The following is a 20473-nucleotide window of genomic DNA, read 5'->3' on the forward strand; positions in this document are numbered from 1 at the left end:
GGTCTCTTCCATCAGAAAAATAATTATTAATTCCTTTACCTATACCCTTGACTTCTATACATGAATGGGTTTTTCAGACTAGTTCTAGCTTTTAACAGTTTTCAGCCAGGTGGTGGTGGGTCATGTCTTTAATCCTAGCATTCAGGAGGCAGAGGCAGATCTCTTATGAGTTTAAGGCCAGCCTAGTCTACAGACTGAGTTTCAGAACAGCCAGCTACACAGAGAAATCCTGTCTTAAAAAAAAAAAAAAGAAAGAAAAGAAAAGAGAAAGAAAAAAGAGAGAAGGAAAGAAAGAAAGGAAGGAAGAATGAAAGAAAAAAAAAGAAAAAATAGTCTGGTTCTTGGTGATACTACACATTTAATCTCAGTTTCAGATCTAAGAATAAACAGCTCATTCTTAAGCATTTTCTAACCATAAAGGAAAGAAGCCAAATCACAGGTCTCAAAAGGGAGGAAAAGTATCTTCTCTCTCCGGAGGAAGGGCATGTCCTTTTTTCCCAAGACTGACTGAGCCTGTCCTGTAGATAGGAAGCTTAGCGACGCGCTCCAATGTTGTGGGGCCTGCTCCAAGGCCTGAACCCAGCCTGGAGGGTCTCAGAGTCAGGCTGTGGGGGGAAAGGCCTTCCTCCATGCAGGGCAGAGCCATTGCTGCCCATGGGAAATAGAGCTTTGGTAGCAATGGCCTCAGTAGGGCTAGCTGCTCTCACCGTCTGGAGCTCTCCGGAAGGAAAGCATCCTTAGCATCTTCGGCTCACGGGAATACTTGTCCTCTTGTTTCTGTCCCCTCAGGAGGCACGATGCCCTGTGAGTGTTCAGCTCAGAGCGTCTAGCCTCTCAGCACAGAGGCTTCTTCAGAATGCCACAGAAAATTTGTTGACTTAGTGAGCATATGACTCTAGAAGGCCAAGTCTTTATACTTTTCTATGTAAAATCACCACCTGCAAATGTCTGCAAATCGCCACTCGCTCCACTTTCTCCTCTCCTCCATGAGCATGTTCTCCTAGACATTCCAGCACTGTCGGCAAAGCACAGATCCACTAATAGCAAGCCCTGCCTCAAATAATGAAGTCTGTTCCCAACCTGGTAAGAATGCACTGATTTATAGAAGGTACACACACAGGTTTCCCTTTGGATCCCTGTAGGATTCTCTTCTTGCCTGCCTTTTGTCACTATGAGACACTAAATCTTGTAGACTGAGTGTCCCTGAAGCTCCCATGATTCCATACATGGTCTCATAGAGCCACACACCCGCCCCTTGAGACTAATTGGTATCTTCACCCCCACCCCCTACCACATCCCCCCCTACCCACCCCACACCCACCCCCTGAGACAGGGTTTCTCTGTGTAATCCTGGCTGTCCTGGAACTCACTCTATAGACCAGGCTGGCCTTGAACTCAGAAATCAGCCTGCCTCTGCCTCCCAAGGGCTGGGATTACAGGCCTGTGCCACAACGCCCGGCAGACTAATTGGTATCTTGTGATTTTTTGTTTGTTTGTTTGTTTCAAGGCAGGATTTCTCTATGTAGCTCTGACTGGCCTGGAACTCAATCTGTAGACCTGGCTGGCCTTGATATTTTCTATATATTTAAAAAAAATTTTTTTTCATATAGCCCATGCTGGCTACTGTGCCCATTTGTATAAAGTTCCAACTTAAGAGCTTCATGCATGTGAGATGGAGCTCCATCACCAGACTGAGGTTTCCAGTTTTACACACACACACACACACACACACATGACCATATATATAGCCTGAGTAATATTTTTATGTGTATATAAGCTTTTGAGACAGGATCCTATTGCAACTCTCACTACTCCCAAACTCTCCATCCTCCTGACTCATACTCTGATGTATGGTCCCGTGTCACCACACCTGTGTCGCTACACCTGGAAAGATTCAGGTTTTGAATTTTTGGGTCATGGACACTGCTGGATGTCAGCACTGGTTTGGACAGCATATTTTTAGGTATAATAAACTTTTTGAAATGAAGATAGAATGATATGGATGTGATTATGAGTGTTGGCAAGCTACTTTAGAGATTAAATGGTCTGGGAAGATGTCTCTGAGGAGGGAGTCAAATATTACAGAAATGCTTTATTCATTTGTTTTCTTCTGGTTTTTGGACATTTTTTTTTTTGCATGTAGCCCTGGCTGTCCTAGAACTATAGACCAGGCTGGCCTCAAACTCAAAGATCTACCTGCCTTTGACTCCAAGTGCTGGGATTGAAGGCATGCGCCACCACTGCCCGGCTGTGTTTTGTTTTATAACAGCTTTGCCAAGATTTGCTCGTTTTTTTCAGAAAAATCCCATGTAAGATACCAGATACCACCACCTTTTCTAACGACCTCCACAATCCAACCTCAAGGTTATATGTTCTTAAAACTTCTCTATGTCTTGCATACTCAGCTCAACCATGTATCGCATCACCTATGAGATGTACTTTAGCATCCCTTTGTGTAGATGTAGGCATTTCATGGATGTTTTAAAGATTATACCTGCGTGTGGGTGTTGGGGAGGGCATGGCTCAATCCCTACGTTGCGCAAAGAGAATCATACAGGTGCGAGCAGCCGGTCCTCCAAACGCAAGGGGTCGCTGTGACACCTTGCGGCCGCTCCAGGTCACTCTCCTGTGGCTGCCCCGCCTTGGGCCCCAGGGCAGAGTGGGCGGGCACGACTGCGCCCAGGTCGCGAGGCGCCCTTCGACCAGCAGCGCCCGGGGCGGGAGGGTATAAATGGAGCGGTGGCTGCCCCAGCCGCCTCTCTCCGCCCCGGGTCGCAGCCGTCAGTGTTGCGTTTGGGCTCAGCAAGCCTGAAGCAAAAAAGAGAAAAAGCCTAAAAAAAATACAAAAAGCCTAGAAAACCTTAAAAAAAAAAGGAAGAAAAGAAGAAAAGAGGAAAAAAAAAGAAAAAGGGAAAAAAGAAAAAGAAGAAAAAGAGAAGGTGATAGCGACTTGTGCTGGGAGTCCGCGGGGAAGTGACTTTCGCAGCTTCCGGCCTGCCTGTCCGTCGGCGTCGGTCTGTCCGTCCGGTGGTGAGCCGTCCCCCTCGGCCCGGCCCGCCCCTGCACGCCTCCGCGCCGCGTGGCAGCCCCGCGCCCCGGCTGGCCGCACCACGTGTCCGCGCTGCCCTTCGCCGGCACCGGCAAAGATTTGGTTTCCCCCTTCCCGGGCCGCTGTAATTGTAAACCGCCGGGAGCCCGGGGCCTATATTTATCGCGAAACGCGTGTCCCCAGGGCCGCCGTGAGCGCAGCATCTGGCTGCCTCTTGAAAAAAATTTTTGCCTCCTTTGCAAGGGGATTCCCTACTTTAATTTTTTTAAGCTCCAGGCCAGGACAGCTGGAGAGCACAAACTCCAGGGGAGGGCCATATTGTTTTTGAGAGCCTTTTGTCTTGGGGCTTTTGCGGTCCCGTGCAAGTCGTCCCGCCTCGGAGCCTCCCTGCTCCAGCCTCTCGCCGGCGTCGCTGGTGCCACCTGTGCGCTGCGGCGCGTGCCACAGCTCTTCGGAGCCCCTTTTGTCCTGCAATAGGCCTTGTAAGAAGTCCTCCTGGCGGGGCTCGGGGTTGTGGGGGGTGGGGAGATGAACGCTGCAGCCAGCAGCTACCCCATGGCCTCCTTATACGTGGGCGATCTGCACTCGGATGTCACCGAAGCCATGCTGTATGAAAAGTTCAGCCCTGCGGGGCCTGTGCTGTCCATCCGGGTCTGCCGCGATATGATCACCCGCCGCTCTCTGGGTTATGCCTACGTCAATTTCCAGCAGCCAGCTGACGGTGAGTAGAAGCGGTGTGCATACATTTCGAGAAATTCCTGGGGACCTTGGGAGTTCAGTAGGCGGAGGCCAAACTGCCGGGGCTGGGGAACATACCAGCATGTTGCCAGAGAAACCTTGGATGGAAGCAAGATGCATAGGTTGAGAGCCAGGCGTGTGGTCATGACCCCGGCCGCTTCAGTCTTCCACTGCTTGCTAACCTGATGACCTTGGGCTACTGGGTGGGGGTGGGGTAGAACGGGGTTGGAACCCAAGAAGATTGTAAATCGGGATCTGAATAAAGTGACTTGGCTATTGTAGGGTGTCTGGCCCCACTCAGGTAGAAGTGGGTCTGCCGTAGACCCTGGATTGGCACTCAATGGATTGAAACAACACCGTGTAGGTTGCAAACAGCAAGCTCTAACCTGAGCTGACTGATGCTTTGCAATGGCTTTAGGGCCGTGGGAAGGAAGGAGAGAGCACTTTCATGCAGTAGCCTTGAGGGGAGTCGCTACTGTCTCCAGAAGCTTCTTCCAGGCCAGACCCCCACGCCCTATCATTTGCTTAGGGGGGCTTGTTTGCTGTGCTGCTTTGGGGACTTGTTCAGCAGCACGAAGCTCTAGCGATGTAGAGAACAGTACCTGGGAAATCTAGGAAGGTGTCACTTGAAATGTCCTGGGCACTTTGTCTCACATGTACTTGTCAAAACCCGTTTTGAAGGAAAAAGTACATCAAGTTGGGCTTCCAGGGAGGGTTTGCCACCCTGGTGAAGTGTAGACTGCGAGCAAGCCACACAAATAAGCCCAGAAACCTAATCGGGTGCTGCACATGACTCCAGATTAAAAGGGACCAACTGTAGAAACTGGAGTGGGGGCAGGGGCAGGACACACCCCATTCTGTGGCAAAGCTCTCTAGGCTCCTAGCTCTGTCCCCACTTCATTAACTGTGAGGCAGAAGCTTCTGAGGCCAGTGGCTTGGTGTAGTTGAGATGGCAGGTGTTTCTACTATTAGCCAAAACACTTTCTATTGGCCACTGGGATGTAAGGGGGTTGTCACAGAGTCCCTTAGCTGTTGGCCCGCTCCCCTGACTTCTGAACAAAAGTTGTGTCTCTTAGAGATAGCAGAAGCCATTGGTCAGTGTGTCTGCCAGCACATACCTCTGTAAGACTTCTCCTGCTATAAATAAGTGCAGCCTGATTTGTCAAGCTAAGCTGACTCTGATGCTGTCTGAAATAGATCAGGAATTGTGTTGGAATGGGCTCCTTTCCTGTTAATATGATGGGAAAGTTAGTTTGCAAACTGTCTCCTGTAGCCTCTTGGTGCCAAGCTCCTCTCCTAGCTGACTCCCTGATCCGCCTGGCATTCCCCCCTAGCCAGTCCCCCCCCCCCTCACCCCCTACCGTGCTATGGGAAAGGTTGGGTGTAAATCAGTCCTTGGCTGATCCGCAGAGTTGAATTTGTTGAGCAGTTTTAGGGAGCTTTTCCTCTTTCTTGGCAGTGCTAGGGTCTCAGGCACATTGGGCAATTAACCTTGATACTAGGCATAAGCTAGTCTTTGTCCCTCTGAAGTAAGCATGGTAGGGTGAGAAAGAGGCTCACCTACTTTGTTTTTGAGACAAGGTCTCTTTCATGTAATCCTGGCTGCCTGGGAGCTCACTGTGTGAAGTAGACCAGGCCAGCCTCAAACTCAGATCCACCTGACCCTGCTTGTCCTGTGACTGGACTTTTCCCAGGAAGATGCAACATGCTACTCACCACAGATGGGAGTCCAGGACTGAGCAAAGTTCCAATACCACTGAAAGCCCAGCTTTATGAACCATGGGTTTTATTGGTGTTACTTGCAGGAATATGGGTGAAGGGTTCCTTGACAGACAGCTGCATCTCCAAGGCCCACCCCAGCATGGGTGATGACCGCTCACAGAGGTGGGGAATCTGGAGCACACTGCACAGCCTGCAGGCCGCTTAATTGAAGAGTGTCCTGTCCACGCGCCTCAGTTGTCTAGACCTTCAGGCTGCTGATTGGCTCTTGTCTGCTTTTTCCAGGAAGCTGGTCTGGTCTTGACAGTTTTTTGCCACTTTCTGAGAGTCTTGGCAACCCAGCTTCCTTCCCTCTGAGGAGGCTATCAGCTTTTATTGCAGGGATGGCCCCAGTGAATCTGGTCAGTTTCAGGAACTTCCTGATGCTAATGTGGGTTTTTGCCTTTCTGCTTGTCTGGATGGACTGTTTCAGCCACATGGGACGATTACACCATGACTCTGCTGGGCTTAAGAGCCCCGTGCCCAGCTGTCTGATTTGACTGTTTTTCTGACAGTCACCTCACTCACCCAGGTTGATCTCGAACTTGTAATCTTCCTGTGCTGTGGTTTTAGGCTTGTGCCACTGTACCCTACCTTTGACCCTGTTTTAATCTTCTTATAGAGGGTGCTTAAGTCATGTCATTGCTATAGTGAGGTCACTGGTCACATAAGGAAAAGTGTTCGCCATATCTGGGCATCTTTGCCACAAGTGGAGAATGTCATTGGTCCTCTAGTGCCTGGTAGGCTTGGTTGAGCAGTCAAGGAGCAACCCTACCTACTAGATAGAAAGGGCATCTGAATTCTTAGGATTCCATAGAATTCTAATTAAACCTTTGAAAGGCCTAGGCACCTCCAGGCTTTAAGGGCTGAGCTCTTGGATAAAGGTGTGGCAGTTTATCCTTCCTCTTTAAGTTTTGTTTTTCAGGTATAAAAATAGGCAAGGCGTGGTAGTAGAACTCCCGCTGTAGCTGACTGAACTCTCTTGAGTTCAAGGCCAACCTGGTCTAAATATAGGATCTAGGACAGTCAATACTGTAGAGAGACCCTGTCTGGAAAATAACAGGGAGAATAATGGTGAGGACCCTGGTGTCCTGAAGCCATCTTGATATTTTTCTAGGAATTAGTTCAGTAAACTTTCTGGCATGGTGGCCGACATCTTAGTTGGTCAGCATTCTTAATTAACGGGTGTTCCTCCTTGACAGCTGAGAGGGCCTTGGACACCATGAACTTTGACGTGATTAAGGGAAAGCCAATCCGCATCATGTGGTCTCAGAGGGATCCCTCTTTGAGAAAGTCTGGTGTGGGAAATGTCTTCATCAAGAACCTGGACAAATCTATAGACAACAAGGCACTGTACGACACTTTCTCTGCCTTTGGAAACATCCTGTCCTGTAAGGTAAGCATCATCTAAATGATGTTAGCTGAATAATTACTGCATCTTGAAAACAAGATAAACTATAGCTGGGTGTGGTGTGTCCTCAAGGCTGCTGAGATAGGAGCTATCTAGGGAGTTCAAGGCTAGCCCGGGGTATAGAAAGACTCAAAGCTGGATAGCATCAAAGGAAGGGTGCCCTAGAATTGGAGACAATTGGGTGTGATAACTTAAATTCTGGAAATGGATTTTCTTTCAGTCCTGGGATTGAACACAGACCAATGCAAATGTTCTACCACTGAGGGTGTTTTGGTCTGGTTTTAGTGTTTCTTATTAGCATCTGTAGTGGTTTGATTATGGCATTTCATGTATATGCAAATGTATCTATCATTCCCCATTACTTTAGCCTCCTCCCCATAATCCATCCCTAGTTCTTGACTAGACCACTGCTGTGTCCTGTTGTGTCGTGTGTGTGTGTGTGTGTGTGTGTGTGTGTGTGTGTGTGTGTGAGAGAGAGAGAGAGAGAGAGAGAGAGAGAGAGAGAGAGAGAGAGAGAGAGAGCCCAAGACCCAATTCATTGGGGTCATTCTATGACCTCCTCCCCCTTTGCTGTGTAAAGCCCGTGGGATCCAGCTTTACCCCTAGAGACATGGCACCGAGGTGTCTAGTGAGGCCTTGGATCTGTGATTATCCTGAGTTTCAGCATCCTGAGTAGCTGTTGATAACTCTCACCCACTAAGCTGTATGGCACTCTGGAAATGGAATCAAAAGCTTAGCCGCAGCCCTGTATAACCCACGGGGTTTTTTTTTGTTTTTTTTTTTTGTTTGTTTGTTTTCTTTTTGTGTAGCCTTGGCTGTCCTAGAACCATCTCTAGCTCGGGCTAGCCTACAACTCACAGATGGCCTGCCTTTGCCTCCGGAGTGCTGGGGTTAAAGTGTGACCCCATACCAGGTGACTTAGAACTCTGTATGGCATATAGCCAAGGATGACTGAACCTCTGATGTTTGTGCTGCTAGCTCCCAAGTGCTAAGATGCTTGTGTGGTACAGGGCTTACATTCCAGGCAAGCAGTCTGCCAGATGAACTCCAGATAAGTGTGAGGTGTTCTGTGTGCCTCACTACCCACTTTGGGCAGTTTGAACAGTTTTCATTTGGAACTGGGGGCGTGGGGACACAAGCCTGTTGTTTCCCAAACCTACTCAACTCCGAGGCATTGGTTAACTGTGCTCTGACCTTCACGTGGTGGCTCTTTACAATTTCAGCACTTGAGACTTAATTTTTTTGTGCATTTGGAAAACACTCTTCTGAGCACCTTGGTTTATACCTGGATTTTTCCTGGATTTGGTTTTTTTTTCCCATTTTCTGTGCTGATGATTGAACCCAGGGCCTTGCTAAGTGCTTTGTGGAGCTCTACAACTGAGCTACAGTCTGCAGTCCCTGCCCATGAACAACCAGATTGTATCATGGTCTGTTCATGGATCACAGGGAGTGAACCTGGCTATAGGCTTAGAGGCAAACGCTTGTACTCAGTGAGCCATCACCCTCCCCTAGCCTCCCTCCCCACTTTAAGCAGGACCTTAACCTCTAGGCGGGCCTCACGCCATGTCTCGTGAACATGAAACTGTTCCCTATCCCAGGTGCTGGTATTACAAGCTCATCACCAGCCAGATTTTTTTTTTTTTTAATTATTTTAAATGAGAGAGCCAGGCAGGGCAGGAAACCCATTTGGTAAAGTGTGTGCTGGATAGGGAAGGATCTGAGCTTGATCCCTCGAACCCATGTTAAAAAGCATGGGGCTGTGCATGATTGGTATCAGTGTTGGAGAGACAGACATAGGATCCCTGCGGCTGTGTCAGTCTGATGGAGACACCCCGCATCCAGAAAGCCATTCGAGGCTCACCTTGCTGGCACAGAAACACGAAGCGGGTTGGAAGGAGACTGACTAACTGTGGCAGCCAACTGGAAGCGGGGGTCCTTGGTGGTGCTGGGTGCCGTGGGGCGTTGGGTCCCAGTGGGTGCATCTGGCCAGCGGCACCCAGGCGCTCTGCCTTTCCTTCGGCAGGTGGTTTGCGATGAGAACGGCTCTAAGGGCTATGCTTTTGTCCACTTCGAGACCCAGGAGGCCGCCGACAAGGCCATCGAGAAGATGAACGGCATGCTCCTCAATGACCGTAAAGTGTGAGTGTCCCAGTCTGGAGCGACAGCCATCGCATGAGCCAGCCGTGGCCCCACCTCGGTATTAACTGGCACACACAAGGCGGCTGCTGGTTCTCCCGGCCCAAGTGTGGCCTGCTCCTACCTCTCCACTCCAGGGCTGGTGAGTCTCCCTGTCCCAGCCACGGCAGCCCTTTTGACTTGCCGCAGTCGGCTCCCTGCCCGAGCCATGGCCTGCCTGCTGCCTCTCCCTTAAGGCCTTCGTCTGGGTTCTGTGAGCATCGGCAGGTGGGGCTGGCTAGGAGACAGTGCTGAGCCCACTCTGAGCAGGGGCCTTGGCCAGCGGCAGAGTGGAGAGGCCCTTGGCTGACCAGGAGCTGGATGTTAGCTACACAACCTCAGCTTTCCTTTGGCTCGTTGCTGCCTGTGGGGCTCTGGCTAGTTTTTGGCACCAAATTGTCCTCTAGTTCTTTCCTCTGAGCTGCAACATTTCACTGCCCATTTAATTGGCATACAGTGAAGACGTGTCCGTCCCTTTTCGGAGACACTGCATGACGTCACTACTGTGGGGCTGGGGACAGAACTTAGCAGAGCCATGTGGGGAAAGGCATTTTGCATTTTGTACTATTACATTTTGGCTATTACAAACCCCAATCATTTCTGTCCTTTGGGGTGTCGAATAGACAAGGCTGTGTTTATGTCCGTGTGTCGGGTGTGTGGAAATATTTTCCTGTTAAGGTTACCAAACGATAGAGTGAGAGAGCAAAGGTCACCTGATTGCAGCCGTCTCACTGCTGGACTAACCACTGTTAACAGTTTGGCTTGTATCCTTCCAGACATTTTCTATGCATTTACATAGATGCACAGAAATGAACGTTTTAAAAACATGGCCGTCAGGTTCCTTCACGAAGGCAGTGTGATGTGGTAGGAGTGGCCCTGGTCTGAACCAGGAGCCCTGGGACTGGTCCTTGCAGGACAGCCCTGCCTCTTTCTTTTTCTGCTGGGGACTTGGGGCATCTGAGCTTGTTCTCGTGGTGGACGGGGTCCTCGTGTGTTTTAACCTCTCCTGTCAGCCTTTAATCTGCATTCCTTTGGGCCCCTGGACATCATGTTTTGTTCCTTCTGAGTAATCGCGGTTATCCATGGTCTCTCTGTAGGTTTGTGGGCAGATTCAAGTCTCGAAAAGAGCGGGAGGCCGAGCTTGGCGCCAAGGCCAAGGAGTTCACCAACGTTTACATCAAGAACTTTGGAGAAGAGGTGGATGATGGGAATCTGAAAGAGCTCTTCAGCCAGTTTGGTAAGTTGAGGTCTAGAGTCCACGTTACACTGACTATCATCAGCTCAAGACATAGTCTCTTTTCACTTAAACAAGGCACTTAGCTCGCTGGGAGTGAATATGGAGTACAGGCCTTCTTCTTTTGGCTTCATCTCTGCTTTTTCCTTTGTAAGGCTATCCCAGAAGCTTGGTTGGGTTTTAGACCAGATGTGGTACCTCTTTCTGTCTCACACCCATCTGGGCTCAGCCGGAGATTTGCTTCAGCTAGTTAGTAGCAAGAAGTCTCTTGTAATCCTCTGGTAACCGTGGCATCACTCGCTGTTCTGTTCTTTGGTGATAGGTAAGACCCTAAGTGTCAAGGTGATGAGAGACTCCAGTGGGAAGTCCAAAGGCTTTGGCTTTGTAAGTTACGAGAAACACGAGGATGCCAATAAGGTGAGCACGCTGTGAGGGTTGGGAAGGACCTGTGGGCGGTGCCCCGTGCTTGGTAGAGCAGCTAGAGTGGGCTGGGTAGTGTAGTGGTGACTGTGCAGCTCTGCCCAGCATCAGAAATAATGCCTGTCCACAGTTAATGTATCTGCTAACTTGTGTCACCTCAGATACTGTTGGAAGATGAGGACAGATAGAGGGTTGTTCCCATTCTTGGCTAGGGAAACTGAGTCCTTTTGACTGGGAAGGGCATTGTGCTGGACCCTTAACCTACAAAGGGACCTGAAAAGTTGAATGTTGCCAGATCATTAGTCAAGACTCATGGCCTTTGTCTAAATTCATACAAATACGGGGTTTGGAGACCACCGCTACCCCACCCCTCTGCACTAAATCTTTCCCAGGCCTGCTGCTTGGTGCTGGTCTGGGGACAGACAGTGCTATAGTAGAGCAGAGGAAATCCAGACGGGTCGTTTCCATCTGTCCTGGGGCCTGTCTCTACAACTCTGCCACACATCTCCATAGATGTTTTGAAGACCCTGAAGCTAGGGGTGGGAGTTAAGAACCTGTGTCTGGACCAGTAACTCGTTTAGATTTTAACCCCACGCCCCACGTTAGTGCGATTATAGTGCAGCAGGCTTCAGAGGTCGAATAACGCAGGTTGTCGGTCCGGCTTGGATGTTTGTTTTTCTTGGTGTACTGGACTCTGCTCCAGAAGACCACCATGTCTCTGCATTACACATGTCTTCATTAAAGACGTGTATGTTTCTCTCCAGGCTGTGGAAGAAATGAATGGAAAAGAAATGAGCGGGAAAGCCATATTCGTGGGCCGAGCACAGAAAAAAGTAGAGCGTCAGGCTGAGCTAAAGCGGAGATTCGAGCAGCTGAAGCAGGAGAGGATTAGTCGGTACCAGGTGCGCTGGGCCGCCTTCTAGACAGCGCTGATGTGGAATGTTTGAAGTGCCCCGTAGTATTGTAGACTTCTGTGGGGGCTGGGCAACCCAACCGCACTTTTTCCCCTGTAAAGGTCAGGTTTAAAGGTTGTCACCTACCAAATCATTGTGGAGCAGGGACAGTGATTCAGGCCAATTGAGGTCTGAAACTGTCCACTTACTGCTCTTTGCTGTGTGGGTTCCTTTTCCCTAAATTGATGCCCCTTTTGGAATAGCAGCTAAAAGAACCCTGTGGAGTAAGTGGTTGGCCAGAGCGAGTGCTTATGGAAAAGGTGGCTTCACTCATAGCTCTGATTGCTTTAAGGCAAGAAAGACTTGCTCACCATGGGCTTATATCAGAGGTAGGTTTTTGTTCTGTTCTAAGGCAGGGTTTTACTCTTAACAGAGGGTGGCCTGAAGGAAGTCCCTGTCACCTTAGGCTGGCGCTCTCGGCAGCCCTCCTTCCTCAACAGATGTGGGCCCAACTCTGGAGCTCCAGCTTTTAGGCTTGTGTTTTAAAGTTAGGGTCTGTAGCCTAGGTTGGCCTCCTGATTTCAGGGGTTATATATACAGGCAAGAGTTTTTGTTTGGTTGGTTTTGGTTTTTTGAGACAGGGTTTCTCTGTGTAGCCCTAGCTGGCCTGGAACTCACTCTGTAGACCAGGCTGGCCTCAAACTCACCTGTCTCTGCCTCTTGAGTTACTGGAATTACAGGCATGCACCAACCCCTGCCTGACTACAGGCAAGAGTTTGAGCTTGACAGGTTCCTAAGTATGTGGTTCTGGGCTCTACACTTGGGAAGTGACTGTCTAGAGATGTAATTAACAGTAATCCCCTCTCCAGGGAGTGAATCTCTACATTAAGAACTTGGATGACACCATTGATGATGAGAAATTAAGGAAAGAGTTTTCTCCTTTTGGATCAATCACCAGTGCAAAGGTAATAGCGTGTGCTAGTGTGGGTTTGGAAACAATTTTCTGTTGAGTTAATGATGTTAGTTAATTGTGTTGGTGGTGCAGAGCACAGTGTTCTAGCATATTACTCCTTGCTTCAGATGCCCCTGAGAGTCATGCTCTGAAGAGGTAGGCTTGTGATATGATGTGATGTCTACTTTCATTGGAGCTTGGGAGTCTGGTCCAGTTTCTTCCCCCCACCCCCTTGTAATCCCCACAGCACTCAAATCTTTCCCAGGCCTGCTGCCTGGTGCTGGTCTGGGGACAGACAGTGCTATAGTAGAGCAGAGGAAATCCAGATGGGTCGTTTCCATCTTGTCCTGGGGCCTGTCTCTACAACTCTGCCACACATCCCCCTTGAGAATGGGGTTGTTTTAAAGATTTAGTAGGCCTTTGACAGGAAAGTTTGGCTTGGCAGCCGTGGTTACGTAGGTGTGGTCTGCAGCAAGTCTTTGGCACTTAGGGAGTGTGACAGACTGGTGTCTAGAGGTGTAGTGGGTCATGACCTGACACAGTTTACTCCTTGGTAGAGGCACAGCAGCTGCCACAGACTATAGGTAATAAGAAGGGAGGTTGGGTGGTCAGGTGGGCTATGTTTGGCTTTCTGTGTGAGGTGTTACCATTTGTATTGGTGTGGGTTTTTCATTGGTTGTATTTTTCATATTGGGTCTGGCTATGTAGCCCTATTTTAGAACTACGTAAACCAGGCTGGCCCAAAAACTCAGATCCGCTTGCCTCCTGGATGTGGCAAGAAGGTGTATGTATGCCACTATGCCCTGCTGTGGGATGTTTTATTTAAATGATATCCTTCTGGCAAACACTGTGAATGGCTGTGAAGGTGATGTAATATAACTGCATTGACAGCCCTGGCAAACTTTTTCTGGTTCCTCTTGGTGTCACCCACCAAGGTGTCCTGTTGGTGTATCCCACTGCAAAGTCCTATGCCTTAAAGTCCCAGGCGCCATTTTCAGGCCAACAGCAGGGAATGGGAAAGCAGTGAGTGACCCTTCAGTGAAGGCAACATCGCAGGCTCTGCAGAAGACCAAGGACCGGCAGCTGTGACACATTCTTATAGAATGTTGTCTTGTAGAATGTGGGGACTGGGGGCTGGTGGGACTATGATTAGAATCTGGGTTTTTTGACCTCCAGACAACTGCCTCCCAGTGGCACCCCAGTCATTAACCTGGAATAAACCTAAGAAGCTCAATTATCAGTTTTTTAACGCGTGTGTTGTGGTCTTGAGTGGAGCCTCCCGAGTGCTGAGCTAGCCCAGCGGGGTTTTGTTTGCCTTTCCTTCAGGTCTCTGCACCTGTGCCTTCCTCACCACACAACTCAGCAGCTGGTCTCTTTTTGTAGGTGATGCTAGAAGAAGGAAGAAGCAAAGGGTTTGGTTTTGTCTGTTTCTCCTCTCCTGAAGAGGCCACCAAAGCTGTCACCGAGATGAACGGACGCATTGTGGGCTCCAAGCCACTGTACGTCGCCCTGGCCCAGAGGAAGGAAGAGCGGAAGGCTCACCTGACCAACCAGTATATGCAGCGCGTGGCCGGGATGAGAGCACTCCCTGCCAACGCCATCTTAAATCAGTTCCAGCCTGCCGCTGGTGGCTACTTCGTGCCCGCAGTTCCGCAGGTGGGTGTGCTGGGTGATTGTGGCAGCCGAGGAGAGGGATTTTTGGGTACTAGTGTTCAAATAAGAAGGAGGGATTAACGTGTGATCATTAAATTACCAGGCCTTCGCCTTTTGAGTAGAGTGCCTTTCACTCAAATAATTAGCCTAGTAGTGAGGGGAGGGAGATGAAACTCTGGTGAGGGTTCAAGTTCTTAAGATTTGGTGCTCCTCCCCCTCCAGGCGCAGGGAAGACCTCCATATTACACGCCTAACCAGTTAGCACAGATAAGGCCGAATCCACGCTGGCAGCAAGGCGGGAGACCTCAAGGTAGGTGGCAGGGAGCAGGGCTTTGCTGGCCAGGGTGTGCCTGTCTGGTTGCACCTGCTCCTGCAGCCCAGCACCTGGTCCACGTTGGCTTGTCCCTGATGAGCGCCCTCCCTTCTAGGCTTCCAAGGGATGCCAAGTGCCCTGCGGCAGTCTGGGCCTCGTCCAGCTCTTCGACATCTGGCTCCAACTGGTAATGCTCCGGCCTCTCGTGGCCTTCCTACTACCGCTCAGAGAGTCGGTGAGCAATCGGACCTGTCGGAGCGTGGCCGGGGCGGGGGGGATCACTGGCTCTGCTGGGCCTGGTCAGGCTGGGTCTCGGTTTCCTGAGTCCTTAGCTGTGTGCTTAGGTAGTAGGTTCGCTCAGGAGCAGTGATGATGTGGGGGTGCGTTACTTGGAACAGTCTTTGCTCTTCGGGTGCCATGTATGTGAAAGGTGAATCGGAAGTCTCTGGATCAATATACAAGCAACATGCTGTTGAGGGCGGGGGACAAGCTTTGGATTGTGTCGTTCTAAATGTGCAAAGACTTCTGTGGTGTCCTTTGACCCCGTGAGGGGGACATGTCTGATCGTGTGTTGGAATTCTTCCATGAGACGTGGCCAGTTGGGCATCTGCTGCCACCACTGATGTGCGTTTGCTGGTCTGTTGTAGGGTCTGAGTGCCCGGACCGCTTGGCTATGGACTTTGGTGGGGCTGGTGCCGCCCAGCAAGGGCTGACTGACAGCTGCCAGTCTGGAGGTGGTATTGGGTGTACACAGAAGGGGGAAAGCTGGGATTTGACGGGCCTTTGCCCAGGCTGATGCGCTTTAATGACCCCCGTTCTCTCCACAAGGCGTCCCCACAGCTGTGCCAAACCTCGCGCCTCGGGCTGCTGTTGCCGCCGCTGCTCCCAGGGCTGTGGCTCCGTACAAGTATGCCTCCAGTGTCCGCAGCCCCCACCCCGCCATTCAGCCGCTGCAGGTGAGGCCCATTGGCTGTGGGCTGTGGAGGCACTTGTCCTAACTCTGCTGTTTTAGAGATGCCTTTTCACTCCTCTTGTTAACAGGTGTTAAATGCCTGCTCTTCCTTCTGTCAGGTGATTCAGGCACTGTCCCTGAGAGCAGCAGGCTTGATTGAAAGCCTTCTGATTGTTAGTGGCTCAGAAATACTGAGAAGCAGCTGCTGCTTCTCGTCCCCGCTTGCGCTGCTCGGGGAGTCTCTGGGTTACCTTCACCTCCAGCGACCTAATTGATCTTGTCAGTTGGTAACCTCTAACTTGTCTAAGACTCAGCTTCAGCGCTAGGGACGGGCTCAGCTGTCTGTCTATAAAAGGCTCAAACGCAGACTTGCATGCCCAGAACCCTATCAAAAGGACTGGGGAAGTGGGCAGTGGGTACAGTGCGTATGTACCATGGAGACATGAGTTCTGTCTGGTCCTAAGCACACATACATGTAAGAGCTGGCATTGTGGAGTCAGACAGATGCTTGGATTTACAGGCTGGCCAGTGGAGCTGGACTAGTGAACTCTAGGTTCTATGAGAGGAAGACAGACACCTGAGCGTCCTCTGGCCTACACCCGTGCACATGACACATGCACACACGGCACAGAAAGAGCTGGGCAGCGTGTAATGTCAGGATTGGAGATCCCTGAGGCGTGCCGGCCAGCTCACCTAGCCTGCTGCTGGGCAGATTCCAGACCAGGGAGGTACTCTGTTAAGAAAGGTTAATGGGGTGGTGTCTGAGGAACAAGCCCCAAGGTTGACCTCCCCTGCCTACATCATCACATATACAGAAACACCCAAAAGAAGAGGCTTCACAGAGCGTTCAGAGTTGCCTAAGCTGTGAGCCAAAGTACAGCCGGCTGCTTCAGAGCTTTGCCACAGCTTGCTCTGACTGGGCCTTGCTCAGACACCTGAGCAGTGCAAACTGCTTTTGTGCCCCGTGGTGTTTCCTTCCTCTGCAGTCTCTCCAGTGGGGGTTTCTTGGAACTTAGAACTAATCCACCTGTAAGGCCTTTTGGGGCTCTAGCAACACTGTTGCATATTAATAATCCTCAAGTAACTCATATTTAAAAAATACCTGGACCAAGCCCCAGTCTGGTAGGGAAAAGTTAGCCAGGATATTGACATGTCATAGAATCCTAATGCTGGGGCGGGCAGTGGAGACAAGAGGAAGGATTAGGACTTGAAGGTCAGCAAACATTACCTAAGGGGGGGCAATGAGGAATGTTTTGATTCTCACTCTTTGGCTGCTGGCTCCATATGTGCTGGAATAATGTGAGGGGAAGAGCGGAGAGAGGCCTGCACACACAGGCGTTTACTGTGAGACTGGCCTGGCCTTGTAATCCCAGCTCTTGCCTGGCACTTGGAGGCAAGGGGATCAAGAATTCAATCAAGGCCGGCCAAGACTACATGAAAAATATACATCTTGTCTCCTGAGGCCTGTTTTTCACTGCAGGGCCTTGCGTTATGAAGCAGGCTTGGTCAGGACCTTGGCCTTCCCTTTCCGATAGCTTGCCATGCACAGCTAGTTTATGCCGCACACCATTCTATCTTCACGGCCCTTGTTCGCCAGAGACAGGACTGCCGCCCCTGCTCCACATGGTCTTCCTTAGTGCTAACCCCACTGTGTGTCTTGGCTTGCAGGCCCCCCAGCCTGCGGTCCATGTCCAGGGTCAGGAGCCCCTGACTGCCTCCATGCTGGCTGCGGCACCCCCCCAGGAGCAGAAGCAGATGCTGGGTAAGTTTGCATGCTTGCAGGAGAGAGCCGGGTGTCAGTTTGGGGTCACTGGGATTGGACACTGTTGTGATGACAACTGTTCCGCCCACAGGGGAGCGTTTGTTCCCGCTCATCCAAACAATGCATTCAAACCTGGCTGGAAAGATTACGGGGATGCTGCTGGAAATCGACAACTCCGAGCTGCTGCACATGCTCGAGTCCCCCGAGTCCCTCCGTTCCAAGGTGAGTGGCTTCCCAGACCCTGTGACAGACATCATTCAGTTTTGGGCCGTGAAGTTGGCGCTCAGGGAGAGAGGCCTGCTGCCCTCATGACCCCTCATGTCTGGGTGCCAGGGAAAGACAAGCGGCTGAGCACCTGGAGTGGCTCTCCGCACAGTCTCTGAACATCTGGGGGTCTTTCACAGGTGGATGAAGCTGTGGCAGTCCTGCAGGCTCACCATGCCAAGAAAGAAGCTGCCCAGAAGGTGGGCACTGTTGCTGCTGCTACCTCTTAGACAAGAAAAAAGTACGTTAACAGCTGATGTTTTCTGCCCCTTTGGGTTTTCAGATAGGGTCTTACCATATGCTCCAGGATGTTGGAGGCAGGGGGCTTAGATCCATAACACAGTTATGTCTGTAATCCCAGCTGCCTATGTGGCTAAGAAGCAATCACGAGTGCCCCGTTGCTAGTTGAGCAACACAGAAAGACCTCACCACTCACACAACAAAAGCAGTTCCCTTAAAAAGCATCTGATCGATCATGTGGCTTGACCACCGCATAAGAATGAATAATCTTCCTGGCCTGGCATAGTGACAGAGAAAGAAATAGTTGTCACAGTGACATCATAAAGCCAATCTGCTATCTATGCATATTTTGTAAGTACCTTTCTAGCTTGGCCTGAGGTGGTATGCCTGCTGCCTCACTGGGAGTGCAGTGTGTAGAGAGGGGTATTGGTATTTTAGTCTTAGAGAGCAGGCACAGACTGTAGTGACATCTGAGAGCTGTGGCCTCTGCCTGCAAGGTTTAGGAGAGAGTGAACTCTTGATAAAGGGAAGGGAAAGGCTTTGACAGAGTAGAAGACAGGCAGATGGGAGCAGCTAGTGCTGATGGAGCAGAGGTCTGGTTCTTTAACAAACAGGATTATTTGTGTTGCTGCTTCTCTTTTATAGGAGTCAAAAGCCAAATAACCCTTCATGGCACCCAGCTAAGGTCTAAAGACGGCCTAGTTTGTCTGTGGACCTCCATCTACACCAAGAACCAAGTTGCAAATTCAATAGGTCATTTTTGTATCAAAAAGGTCAATTATGAAGCACCTAGAATTTTTCAATTATAAGAATATATTCTCTGGGTTTTGTTGTGGCCCAGATGACAACTTTTTTTTTTCTATTGTGGATTCTGTTTTTTCCCCCATCCCAGAAATTGGTTTTGATGTACCCAAGACTTAAGTTTCTCAATAAAGGAAATAAAATCTCTATAAATCTGGCTGCTGTATTTGTGTTGCCAATTAGTTTTATTCTATAATTTTGGGCTTTTGCTAGAACTACTGTTGAACTCTGAATATATTAAATGAATTTAGTTTTCCTTATTTCCTAGAATTGGGTTAGCAACGTGGAGATTTAAATGTGGGGCTGGAGTGGGGCCTGCCTGGCATGTGCCAAAGCTCATGGCCAACACCTGTGACCCCAGCTGGAATTGGAGTGATCAGGAGTCCAGGACAGTGACACCCGGTGAGTTTGAGCCGTAGACTGATGCTCACTGCACCCCATGGCAGAATCCTTACACTTGCATGTAGAGTGCTAAAATCAGGAAAGCTGAGGCCCTGTAGGATTGCTGCAGACACGCTGCTAGCCCATTGGCCAAAGCCTCCGCCCTCTTCACTGGAGTAAAGTTAAGGTTTATCTCCCGTTGTTACCTCACCCTACTTACGTCAGCGTGCAACAGTCCAGCTTCTGCAGCCAGGCTTCAGCTCTGGGAAAATGCTCAGGTGTCCTGTGATGTCAGATCCCAAGTGCTGGCCGCAGTCAGCTGCCCTCCTGTCTTTCCAGCCAAGCCTGCCTTAGGGCCAAGGGTAGTTTCGCTTAAGAGTTGGTCTCCTTTTAAGTAACAGGTCCCAAAAGCCCAAACTTGTTTTATGACAGTGTATGTGGATACTCTTGGGTCCAAAAACTAGGAGCTAGAGTTGGTTGAGGATTCTGACTCTGGTCCTCTGGAAGAACAATCTGCTCTTAAAAAGCTAAATTTCTAGCCTAGTTTTAATATTTTTGGACACATTGAGGCTTAAAACCATCTTAACTTTAGGGGTTCTGAGACCTCTGCCCTCCTTGGGCTCCTTCACACATATACACCACACAGCTACAGTTCTATCTTAAAGATGGGGGATGTTAGAGATCACCTGACCTTTGACCTCTGGTTGTCACTCAAACTGATTACACAAGTGATCACACCCTTAGGCCACCGGCATGGCAGATTGGGTGCTTTAAATGGTTATCAGAGGTTTGGTTGCACTTCGGCAAAGTAAGTTTTACTGAGCAAAAAAAATCGCAGTGTTGTAGGACTGTCCTTTTGGAGCCCGCAGCAGGGATCTTTGTTCCCTTCTAAGGCTTATGTCACTTACATGTGGCCTCTGTCTTTGCACCCTGCTGGGACAGTTGAGTCTGTAACTGCCTGAGAGTCTCTGAACCTGAGATTGGCTGCGTTCTGCCTGCCCCAGCTCTGCAGTTTTGAGTACGAGCCACTGTGACTCCCGGAAGCCTCAGGGTTGTGTAGCAGCTGCTCTGACTACTGAGCTTCCCAGAGAACACTTGCATATTTGTGGCCCAGTGTTTCCTCTGGTCTCTGCTCAGCATTTTGTTTTTCCGTGCTGATATTAAACTCTTAGGCATATAATTTCCTTCCTGTACATACGTGTAATCAGGCTTTTTATATACACTTGGGTTTATATGTACATAAGGAAGATAAGATTCTTTTTCACTCAGCACCAGTTGAGAGAGACAGGTCCTTATGCCCCATTAACTCCTAAATCCTTAATTTTTTAAAGTTTTATTGTTACTTTCACTGAGTCACCCTGGCTTCTAACTGCCTCTTCCTGATCGAAGGTGTGAAGCCCGATTTTAATATATTTACTAAAAAAAGTAGACTCAGTACAGGCACACTTTTCGGGACTTCATGAGGTTAGAGTGACCA

General features: G+C 49.8%; 1 protein-coding gene and 2 non-coding genes across 6 annotated transcripts; all 3 read left to right on the top strand.

Annotated features, from left to right (window-relative positions):
• The first annotated feature begins 2680 nt into the window (after nucleotides 1–2680).
• Nucleotides 2681–18768, top strand: Pabpc4 (poly(A) binding protein cytoplasmic 4). 4 transcript variants are annotated; one of them, XM_052177272.1, is made up of 16 exons: nucleotides 2681–3770; nucleotides 6748–6941; nucleotides 8980–9095; nucleotides 10229–10368; nucleotides 10688–10782; nucleotides 11550–11687; nucleotides 12548–12643; nucleotides 14014–14286; nucleotides 14506–14593; nucleotides 14712–14783; nucleotides 15244–15330; nucleotides 15425–15552; nucleotides 17217–17310; nucleotides 17402–17532; nucleotides 17715–17815; nucleotides 18460–18768. In XM_052177272.1, exons 1-15 carry the CDS (start codon nucleotides 3578–3580, stop codon nucleotides 17802–17804), a joined length of 1935 nt encoding a protein of 644 aa, XP_052033232.1. In that variant the 5' UTR covers nucleotides 2681–3577; the 3' UTR covers nucleotides 17805–17815; nucleotides 18460–18768. The 4 variants fall into 4 exon arrangements, with proteins under 4 accessions (XP_052033232.1, XP_052033234.1, XP_052033230.1 ...); XM_052177270.1 differs by having other exon boundaries at nucleotides 2682–3770; nucleotides 14712–14831; XM_052177274.1 differs by lacking the exon at nucleotides 15244–15330.
• LOC127681901 (small nucleolar RNA SNORA55) lies at nucleotides 11160–11290 on the top strand. The gene has a single exon (XR_007977244.1). It is a non-coding gene; the product is annotated as a small nucleolar RNA SNORA55 (small nucleolar RNA).
• On the top strand, nucleotides 12877–13009 carry LOC127681903 (small nucleolar RNA SNORA55). The gene has a single exon (XR_007977245.1). It is a non-coding gene; the product is annotated as a small nucleolar RNA SNORA55 (small nucleolar RNA).
• Nucleotides 18769–20473: the final 1705 nt, after the last annotated feature.

Source organism: Apodemus sylvaticus, chromosome 3 (assembly GCF_947179515.1).
Source record: "Apodemus sylvaticus chromosome 3, mApoSyl1.1, whole genome shotgun sequence".
In the NCBI taxonomy this organism is placed as follows: domain Eukaryota; kingdom Metazoa; phylum Chordata; class Mammalia; order Rodentia; family Muridae; genus Apodemus; species Apodemus sylvaticus.